Source organism: Balaenoptera physalus (genome assembly GCF_965194825.1).
Source record: "Balaenoptera physalus genome assembly, chromosome: 12".
NCBI classification, from domain to species: domain Eukaryota; kingdom Metazoa; phylum Chordata; class Mammalia; order Artiodactyla; family Balaenopteridae; genus Balaenoptera; species Balaenoptera physalus.
The window spans coordinates 48210105-48221576 of record NC_138897.1 but is presented as its reverse complement, the minus strand read 5'-3'; the positions used below and the strand labels follow the sequence as shown (position 1 = coordinate 48221576).

Sequence of the window (11472 nt, the reverse complement as noted above, 5' to 3'; positions counted from 1 at the left end):
GTAAGTTGGACTGTTCTGCGTATTATGTCTGTTATTACTATGTATCATGCATTTACATGTGAAGGTAAACAAAATTAGACTTGGGTGAAGGGTAGAATGACTCCTTTGCCTTTTAAATGTTTTCAGATGTCTTAAAAATGATTTCATGTTAAGAATAAACAATGACATTTTCTTTAAAGAAAACATATCTGTGGTTTCACTCTAACATATGGTAATGGAAAATAGTTGTGGCTTCCTTAAAATTCTTGATTCTTAAAAATTTACATGGAGGAGTGCCATGGTTGATGAGCCAAGTTTTAAGATGATCACAGTTGCCAAATACTATTTGACTTAATGACCGTCAGTTGATATATAGGCTTCACACCTGTATGCCTGTCTTTTACAAAAAATAAGAAATGTACCCATTCGTCTTGAAAATTTGCTGATTTAAATCAATTATTCAAATTTAAAACAACCACTGATCTCCGGGAAGTTTTTACTAATAATGCATACTTGTTATATGAGAAGAATAGAGAAATAAAAAGCTTCGGATAACTGAGTCTTAATTATTTTAGTGTAATTCCCATTTCCATCTAGAATGGAAATGCCATGTAAGATGCAAAATTCCAGAGAACAAAAGCTGATGATCTGCAAATGGTTGCATAACTTGCATCAAGCAAAATCAATGTATTATTTCTTATAAATTAAAAAAAGTCTGCTTTAATAAATGATGGGTTACATTTAAAGTTCATTAATTTCCTTTGAGAAGTTTTCTGTTTTGTTTTGTTTTTGGTTTTTTTTAATGCTAAAAGTTATACCTGGCAAAGAAGCAGGGGTTCTTTCTCAGCTACTTAGCGTCAGGCTCTTAAACTGTGTGTGTTTCAGAAAACAATACAGGTTAATCAAAGGACTTGTATTATTTCAGTTGATTTTTGTAGCTACTTGGGTATTTAATTTATGATTAAAATTCTGAGTCGTTAAGCCATTTTCTAAAGTAAGGAAGAAGGTAAAATTGAGAAAAACGGAAACAACATATGTTAAAAAAAAAAAAACCTTGTTTTTTGTATAGATTTTAAAGGTTATCCAAAAAAATCAACTATGGCAATGTGCTTTTCCCAGTAATTCCCCCCCCCCCCCACCAAGGAGTGGTTTTACATTAAAAAGTAAATCAGTATTGAAATTCCAAATTACAAGCAACTGTGATAATTCCTTAGGACTGTGGAAGTATTTTGAATGTTTTCAGTTGCTAATACATCTCCATAAATCATTATTTTTAAAATAATGTAGAAAGAGGAGTCGTCATGCTCAGCTGATGGAACATTGGATTTAGGCTGTGAGTCTGAATTGGAAGGCACAGAGATGGCGGAGGTCAGTGCCAATGGGGAAGGAAATGGAGGTAAGTGTGACAAATTTCAGGGTACAAATCCTGTTCTCTTAAAGGTTATGTAGAATTCCAATAACTTACTAATTGAATTCCCTACCATTATAGATACAGTTTTCTTCTAAGCTTCTACTACCTCTTAGATTTATCATCAAACAATTCTGGTTCAAAAGGTTAGCACCTAAGAAAAGTAAACAGCTCTTTGCTTTTTGTTTTATTTTGGTTTTTAGCAGTATGGATTTCACTGGATAGTATTCTTGAGTGTTATCAGTATATTTCTCCTGCAAGCTGAGAGGGTTACTAGGGTATGTCGTGGTTTTATTCTTATATAAGTGAGGCCTGAGAATACCAGTGTTTTATTTCTGATTGTGCTGATTTTTTCTGTGATCACAAGTAGTTTTATAATAGCTTTGTTCCTAGGTTTGTCCTTAATAAATTAAGCTTAATGTTAACATTCCTGACAGCAAAACAATGACCAAATAAGTTATATTCTTCTGAAATGCTTTTGAAAAGTGAGAAACCCTTCTAGAATTCTAAGGGGGTATTTTCCACCTCTGAATTCTGTCCATGTGGATTCATTTTTATCTTTCTCAAAACATTTGCATTGTGATTCTGTTGGTGTATGTAATTTCTGTACTGCAGTTTTGGCAAATCTTTGTTCCACAAAAGCTGCTGTACTTTTTTTTAACCCTACTCACTGGTCCCCCAAGTGGGCCCAGATCATGATTTGGGAGGAAGAGTGTGTCATTAAAGTCTGTGTCGGTGGACTCATAGAAATCAGTAAATTATCTTCAAACAAAGAAACCTTAAAGGATCCTTGCAGAAAAATCATATTTCAGTAATAGCCCAAAGCCATTCATTTTATTAATGGTCACAGGAGTCCCTTTGTATTCTGACTGGCCACTCCTACCCTTTAAACTGATGTGCTTTCTGATAGTCCCCAAGAGACCGGTTCTGCTCCAGTGCTATCTGACCTGCAGCCGAGGTGCTGAATTAATGTAGGAAACAGATTCTTGTCTTAGTAAAACGGCTGAAGTCGGCTTTCTAGACTTTTTTAGCCAACTTTCATTGAATTTGCTATCCTTATTCCTATACCTTTTGAAAACTCAACTAAGCCCCCCACCATTGTTGTAGTAGTGCTGTGAACTTTGGCAGGTCCTTGTGGTTAGAAAGAGAACAAAGCAGAGATGCATGACATTTTCCGGATTTCTGGAAGGGACACACCCTTCTCCTTCAGTAGGATGAAGGGGAATCTTATTGGGTCACTCCTCTTGCTGTACTGCCTGCTTGCCTGACCACTTGCCTGTTCCCTCTCCCTCCCCCACCCCCTCTCTGTTAACGTATATCAACGTATATATTGAGTTTCTGCTATGTGCCGAGTACTGTTCTTGACATTATAGTTATAGCAGTGAAAAAGAAGAACAGAAAGAGACCTCTCATGGATTTTATATTGGTAGAGAGACATACAATAAGCAAAATAAACATGTAAAATTTACAGCTTATTCAGCGCCAACAAGAGATATGGGGCAAAATAAATTAAATAAGGAGAGAAGAGTGAGAGAGCGGTATTTGAGAAAAGACCTGAGTCAGTGAGGGAGCAGGCATTTGATGGGAGAGAGTTCTAGGTAAAAGAAGGAGCAATTACAAAGGCCTTGAGGCAGTAGAGTGCCTGGAATGTTCCAGAAACATCAAGAGGCCAGTGTAGTTGGAGTCCAGAGTGAGCAAGGGAGAAGATGGTAAGATACAGTGTTAGAGAAGTTATGGGGCCTGGTACGGAAGTTCGCTTCTTATTGCTCCATTTTTCTCAGTGAAATAGGAAACAAGTTCTTCAGCCAAGGGGAAGATGGGGAAGTAGCTTTGTAGATCTAAGGAGAAGATAGAAAATGTTTGTCTCAAGTCCAACAGCATTAAGGACACTCCTGAAGTGGCTAATCCTGAATTTAACATGAGACCAGCCAGCGTAGTTGTACATTTTTCTCCAGTCATGTTCATGATCGCTGTACAAGTGTGGAGTAAGTACAGAGTTGGATTGGACCAGAGCTGGGATTTTGCCAGGTGTGAATGATGAAGCCAGAGCGGGACACAGTTGAGGGTACGTGACATAGAACATTGAAATCCATCTCCATTGAATTTCAGCTGGTTGTGGAGGTGAGGGAAGACACGATTGTGTGTGGGATGGTGTGAAGGAGGAGGTGGAGGTCTCCCTAGGGTGGACAGATTGTTTGATTTGGTGTTCTAGAGGAAATGAGTTGGAAGGATAGGTGATGTAAGAGTGGAATGTGTGAAATTGAGGTTAGGGTGATATGGGATGCATGTCTGAGATGAAAGAGGGAGGGTAGGTTGAAGGCTGTCATGAATGGTTAGGCAGTGTGTGTACCCTCTTCACAGTGGCCTGGCTGAGGTGGCCATCAGTGACTGATATTCAGCAGGCCTTCCTTTGCCCAGCTTCGTGTCATGGGATGGAGCAGGGTCTACTTGGAGGAAATGTTGCCTTTTCCTATTTGCACAAAGATGTTGTAAAGGCTGGTGGTGGCCCTGCCATGAAATATTAGAGAATCGTCTGTGTGGATATTGAAACAGACAATTATGATAGAACCAGCATTGAAAGGCTGTGACATTTAGGAGCTAAAATCTTCCGAAAATGAAAGGGAGTAATCCAGGAGTTGGTAAATAATTAGTAAGGAGGAGCAGTCTGTTGATACTGGAGGCATCTAAGGAGCAGGGAAGGAGAATAGAGTCCCCTCGTCCCATTTCCAGGCCCAGCGGTACAAGATGCATGGAAAAGAAACAGGCTGCTACCTGAGAGTGTTCCACGGGAAGTAGTGTCCATGGGAGAGAGCCAGGTTTTGTAGATCAAGATGCGAAGGGAGTGTTCAGAGAAAAAGATAGAGGTTAATCAGAGATTTTGCTAACGACTAATCCTGAATGCCAGAGGAAAGAGTGGGAGGGTTTTAGTGGCTGGGAAGGGGTCGGGGACAGGGTGAGAGCACTTAGCCAGTCATTAAACCAAGCAGGGATAAGCAAACTCCCCTAATTTGAAATGTGAATAGGTACTTCACCGAATAACACATACCCACACATCTCCAGTTAATGTGACCAAAACTAGATTTCCTGGCCTCTCCTTTGAAGTTGTATTAGGGAAATTGCTTTGAGGAATCACTGTAAGAATAGTAGATAGCTTATTTCCTTGGGTATTCCTTGACTTGCCCACTTTTACATCTTATTGCAAACCACAGTTGCTTCTTATAGGACAAGTTTATTTCCTCTCCGTGTGTATACCGTAGACTTCTGTGTATAGTCCATTAACCTTAGGATACATTTTCAAACCTAGATATTGAAAATATGTTGAGTGCTCACAATGCCTAGGCTTTGTGAGCTGTTTACATGCAGATTGTTTAATCCTGACAACATTCCTGAGATAGTCAATCTTCCTAGGCTCTGTTACTGTGTTTTATTTAATTTTTCTAGTTTTAATTTTAATTTTATTTTATTTTTGACCAGTGAGACAACGGACTTAGAGGTTAAATATTTCATCCAAGTGTCAAGCCCAGGTAGATGTGAGTGACACCAAAAGCCAGGCTCTGACCGCTGACTCTGCCTGGGACCGTGGGGAACACTCTTAACCAGGAGTCTTGGATGCAGTCTGGTTTCTCAACATTTGTCCAACTCTATTCTGATTATAAACTTGAGCTTATCCAAATGAAGGAGTGGGCTACCACATGATTTCTTACAAATGGATAATAAATACTATGAACCTGAACTGGTTTAGGTGATTTCCTTGCTTACTCTATTTCTAATACGTATTTGAACCAGCAGTTAGAATGGATATAATTTCCACACTTCGTACAGCTGTACAAATATACTTTGAAAATATAATTAGAGAGGGAAGGTGGGGATGTGTGGGGTTGCAGGGGCATGGGAGAAAGGGCAAGGGGAGAGGAGGAGGGGAGGGGAGGGTCCCACCATCTGTTTTTTAAATCTTTATTCCCTTCTCCTTTTCTCGTTTCTCCTTTGGGATGAAAGAGTGAAAAGTATCAAGGTGAATAATAACTATCAATTGGTAGGCTATGCTTGTGGCAGTCCAAAGAATAAGCCTCTGCTAGCATTGAGCGATTTCAAATTAACAAAGATTAGTTGACATTTGTTGCACCACCAAAGGGGAAACACAGTGAAGTATTTGAAAAGAAAGCACTTTACAAAAACTGACAACCAGAAAGAAATCTTGCAGCCTGATTCCAGTCAGTAACAGTTGAGTCTTTAGGGAGAGTTAAGATAATAACAGTAATGTTTTTGTCCTCTTCTTTCAATCAGTTGGCCAGCAAAACAGATTCGTTTTTAAACGAGAGGTGCTTTGCCAAGATATTTTGTTTTAACGTTTTGTTGAAAATTTTTACAGTGTGGGGGAAAAGTGATACATTATCAATTATAGAATTTACAAGACACAAAACTATAGTTGTGCATGATGTTTCTTTGACTCCTAAACAGTTTTTCAAGTTAATAAGAATTAGAGACTCAAGAAAGTAAACTCTTCACATTTTACAAACTTAGCTCTAAAGATCGAAGAGTGATTTAGGTGAATCACTTGATATATCTTTGTTGACAGCCCATGACCATTTATGCCAATATAAGTATAGATCTATGTCACCCAAAGAAAATATGTAGGATTTTATGGGCTATTTTAGTCAGAGATTTACGGTTATGTTTGTGTCTGAATTGTTTTCTGAGCATAATGCATTGGTATATCATGAGTTTGCTTACACATATTAAGTTGACTTACAGTACATTGCTGGCTGCAGAAACCACACATATTTTATAGGAAATGACACACTCAGTAGATCGTCTTCACTTTCTTCCCCATCTATTTATAAATTGTTATGAACAGGAAAAAAAAAATGAGCTTCTCTTTTTGTGGCCCTGATATATTTCATGTTTAAAATCAAAAGCAACCATCCTATTTAATCTTTTAAAATGAGGAAACTGGAGAATGTACAATTTTCATCCATAGAGATCAAAAAAGGTTCTGCTTGTTATTAACCCTAATGGCTTTCAGGGGGGAAGCAGCACTCTAGCTGGAGAATTAGCATTTTCAAAGTCTCTATTTAGGGAAAAAGATTATAGAGAACACATATCCTATGTTTTAGTCCTCAGATCCCAGGGTGAATAATGATTCCAACATTTGAAGAATTTTCTGTGGTCCTTTTCATTATTCCTTATGGCCAGTTTTATAAGCAGGTTTCTGACTGTATGATTCTTGGCAGGAGTCGTGTTAACTTAATGAAACATTATTCTGCTCACTCTTTGTTTGCATTGGCTCAGAGGCCACAGAGGGGTCTTTTTTCAAAAGTGAAAAGTGCTTTAAGATGGCCTGAAGTGTGTGCATAAGATCTCTTTTGAGACATCAATTACACACAGATGAGGAGCTTCCCGGAGGAAGTGAGAAGGGTACTAATAAAGGTTTCGGTGCCCTCAGGGAGTATTCACGCTGACAGTTTATCAGTGGCAGGTTTATACGAGGGGAGAGAAAGGAAAATGAGGGGACCCTGGAGCTGTGAAGGGAGCGTTCAAGTAACTTTCGAAGATGTCGCCGAACTATTTGGTGTGTCTTTGCTCTCGGTGTTATATGTCTGGTCTTGCTGGAGGCTTTTCAGGAGCTTGTCTGTGACTGCTCCTGTGTGATTTCACATCAGATGACACATGAGCCTTCTTTGTTTTCACCATCCATTTCCACCTGACAGCCATTCCTGAGAATCTTGTAGGAGGGAAGGGAATTGTTTCAGTGACTGCATCAGGTCCCCTGATTTTCTTAGGTTAGGCTACTTTGTCAAAGTAGGTTAGGCTACTTTGTCTTTTATCCAACGTCTGCATTTTCGTTAACAGCTTTGTTGGCTCATACAGACACCTGTTCTACATTGGTGGGCCAGGGAAACTTAAGTATGTGAAAATGATGTTGTTTAAGTTACACATGGAAGAAAATACAGAGGAAAAAGAATACTCTTCACAGTCAGAAATGATCATTGGCAGGATATAAAACTTCCTCTGCCCACTCTTTCTCATTCTCCTTTCTTTCATTCCAGCCCACAGCTTTCCCAGTTCAGGAGAAGTATGAGGGACTTCAGAAGTTCATGCAGGCCTGCATCCTCTCTCATGCCAGCATTTTACTTAAGCCAGTCAATTAAAGTAGACGTCATTCTTATAGTAAATGCCCAGAGGGATGGGAATCTCACAGACTCATTTATATTTGTCTCTCTGTGTTTTTGATAATCTTTATAGTCAAGAAATTTTTCCTTATGCTGAAATCTCTTGAGCTTTTAATTAAACCAATTTTCTCTTTTATTTCCCCTCTGATGATGGGGAACAGCTGGGCATCATCTAGATATCACCCCCTTCATCTTAACTTCTCCAAATAACTTGTCCCAGCCCTTTCAAACATTACTTATAGATACTATTTTGCATTTCTTTTACCCATTAGGGACCTCTTGTTCTTACATATTTCCCCATGAACTATGAACTTTGTTCTTGTGTAAATGGATTTTGGTCGATTTTAACAGCCCAGAGTCATGGAAGAAAAAAAAGTTTTCTTTTTAAGTGCAGATAAAGTGACCCATTTAAGTGTACTTTCCCCCTCTTTTCTTGTGCTAGGAGAGAAATATTTCATAATATAAAGACTGGATATAGAGTATGGTCTCATGATAAAAGCAAACTCCCTCTCAAATAAAACCAAAATGAAAGGTACTCACCCAATTACCTATCCTGACAAGCCAGATTTCTTTTTGATTGATATAGTTTGTGATTGGTATAGAGGAACAAAAGCACCCATGCTCTTAAAATGAAGTACTTTTTTCCATGATGCCAGATAATCCATTCTTTCGTTTTCTCTAAAATGACAGTGTGTAACCATTTCTCAAACAGTTAACCATCTGTTTATCTAACTCCCTTTCTTGTACACTGGAGTTATCTTTTATATGTTGAAGAATGAAGTACTAGTGCCCATGAATGAAGCGCTTATCCTTGACCTGTACCAACCTTTTAATGATATTCTTCCTGCATGCTTTTTTCTATTTCTCATTTTCTAGGTGGGTTCCTGTATTTCTGTGTAGATGTTTCAGGAACTTGCTGCAGTGTAGAAGATCACAGGTGTTGTGCGATGTAAGAGAATAGCTTCTAATGTTTCCCCCCTCACAGCAGCTTACTGTGTTATTAGTCTCCGTAATTCTGAGAGGAATCTGTGTTGGTTCTCTGGTAGGAGCAATTAGGTGGTTAGAGGCTGGTACCTATCAGATATGCTTTTCCTATTAAATATTTTCATTTCTGGTTTGAGTTTCTCTTTTCTTGTCTGAGTTTAAAGGGATATTTTTATGATATCCAGAGGTACTAGTATAACTAAATTGCCCTGATGATAAATTGAGTGCTTGTTAAGAGGGATTCCTATACCTTCAGTTCCTCCTAGTTACCTGTGGAGATTCAGTGTCATGTCCGGTGCAAACCAAAGTGTTTGTGAACCATTTGTGGACATTGCAATTAAATCGTGATACATCCAGTTCCGGGATATCACATAAGCATCATTTGTAGCATATGATATCAGCCACCCAAATCTTTAAGGCGTCCGGCATGATTACACCTTGTGGAGCACATTCTTACTGATACACATGGCTGGTATAATTATCATATGATTCTTTATTCCTCCTGGTTTATTTTGCTCTCTTTTCTGTAGACCTCTTCTGAGTAAGAAGAGGACTTCATTGGCCTAGTGAAGCAGGCTGTAAAGTATAGTAATATTTTTAGTTATATTAGGTATATTTTATTCATAGAGAATGTTCAAATATTATCTAATATCAGTACTTAAGATGTTTAGACACTGTCTCCCTTGAGAGTCTTCAGGGAAAATTGCTGTTTCCATTATTTTATTGCTATTAGTTCTCTATTTAATTGCTTGCCTCTCATATCCTTTGAATGTTTTCTTTTAATGCAGTAAGGAAAATTGTTTAAATCTAGTTACCTAGACCTATCTTGGAATAAGGACTGCTTTGAGAGAAGTGGTTCTCCTCAGTCTGGATCCAAAAAGGATTAAGGAATTGTCTTTTCTCTGAAAGAAATTGAGTCCTGGAAATATTTGGTTGGGGTCAGATGGGTTTGTCTGGTTGTCATTAAGTTACCTTTAACAGTTTTTGGCATGTATTTTGTTGCTCTGTATATCCAGAATATCTGATATGCACAATTTCAAATGTAAGTATGATACATAAAACATATTACAATCCAAACATAAGCTTTTTTGATTATTTGCCAATCTGGGGATACTTTTGAATTACCTGCTTATTGATCTTTTAAAACACATTTTAGTTGTCACCACTAGGTCTTCGTAGACTTGGTTTCTCTCAGGCAGAATTAATAGTTCTATACCATTGTTTTTTGAAAAAAAAGTCTTTTTAAGAAACCTATGGTCTCAAAGTCAGGTCTTAGGTCTTAGTCACTGTTTTCCCCTGCATTTTATACAGTCCTTGGCATGAAGGTGCTTAATAAAAGTTTTACAATTGAATGAATGATTAATAAATAAACAATTAAGCCCCCTCTAAGACCCAGCCCTCTTTTAAAATGTGATTGAATTCTCACAGTGTGCCACGGTATTATCCCTAATATACTGTGTGCTCTTCGATTTCAATTTTATTTATAAAAACTCTATTAAGCCTACAGTGTATGTCAGGATCATTTTGATAGAAAACTGTTTTTTGATTTGAGTGCATCTATTTGATTGTTCAGAAAATCGAAAGGAAGTGGTCAGAGGAAGAACTGATAGAAGTGAAGTTGGTCAAAGGATGCTCTTCTCCCTGCCTTCATTAGCCCTTTGAACCCCGGTTACCTTGGATAGCCAGTCACTTAGTGTGTAGTTTAATCAACATATAAAGATTAATATCTTTGTTGCAGTGACTCTCTTGTACCCAGATCCTGGGCTGTTTTGTGGTTCTGCCCCCATCCACCTCCTGCCATTTCAAGTAAACATTGTGATTTCTAATTTTGACTTTTAAATGATACTTATTTCACCATGCAAAACCTCCAGACTCTGACTGTTCCTCTTAAAATAAGGCAACGAGTAAGGATGGCAGAAGGAAACGTATCCACGTTTAGTGGCAGGTCATACGACTTCCCAACTGACTTGCATAGCATGTTTTGTAGTTTGGTTTTCGTACTTTCCCTAATTGACTGTAGGATAATTTTAAAAATTTTAATGAAGTTTCTGTTTTCAAATTTTCACAATTCATCTTTTATGTATACTTTTGCACAGTAAAACACGATGCATTGCTGACCTCCCTGTTCATGAATTCTTGTTAAAAACAGTCATTGAAAGTTAACTTCAGAAACAGATACTTTAGATAAATTTAATGAAAATCAAATTGGACAGTTTAGTTTAATAAACATTTATAGACCAATGGCTCTGTGCCTGTCTTTGCACAGAAGTAAGTCCCTGAGTTGCTGGGCCTGTGGGTGGCAAGGCAGATGCAAGCACCAGTATTGCAGGGACTGTCATGGATTCATAAACTAAGTTCCAAGGAAGGAGTGGGGAGGAATAAGTCTACCTCGGAGACTGGGATAGTCAGGAAAGCTTTGGGGAAGCTGTTTGAGTTTGGTCTGTCGAGCTTGCTAGGCAGAAAGGTGGAAGAGGGACGGTCAGAGCAAGTGAGACATACAGCAAGTATCTGTGTTCAGGAAATGGCACAAGGTCTCGACTGACTGGATCAGAGAGGGTGGGAGTTGGGAAGGCAACCAGATGTGAGACTAGAAATAAAGACAGAGTCAAGATTGCATTCTGCTTTCTCCCTTCTTTGTGTCTTGGGCTAAAGGTCAGAGCCCTCTTGTATACCTGTCAGTGGCTTAGTACTTAGACTGGGGGCGATGTCACCCATACCCTCTCTAGCACTCAACTTAAAAAATGTGAGCTCTAAGCCATATTTTCCAGTTCAATCACATTGTCAAGTTGAATGGTGAATGAAAAAGAAGGGAGAGAGGGACAACTTGGGACTCTGAGAAAAGAGGCTGAAATCCAGTCTTGTTGGAACACAGTCAGCAGTTTCTCTGGCCTTCTAGGCTGTCTCATGATTACCTGTAATCCTCCGTCTCTC

At 38.5% G+C, this 11472-nt stretch overlaps 1 protein-coding gene across 3 annotated transcripts in view; it reads left to right on the top strand.

Moving 5' to 3' along the window:
- Window positions 1-11472, top strand: part of ASXL3 (ASXL transcriptional regulator 3) — a 188286-nt gene that overhangs the window by 67298 nt on the left and 109516 nt on the right. For all 3 annotated transcript variants that reach the window (XM_082415963.1, XM_082415962.1, XM_082415961.1), the window contains one exon: window positions 1267-1375. In XM_082415963.1, coding sequence (XP_082272089.1) covers window positions 1267-1375 — 109 coding nt within the window. The remainder of the gene's footprint in view (window positions 1-1266; window positions 1376-11472) is intronic.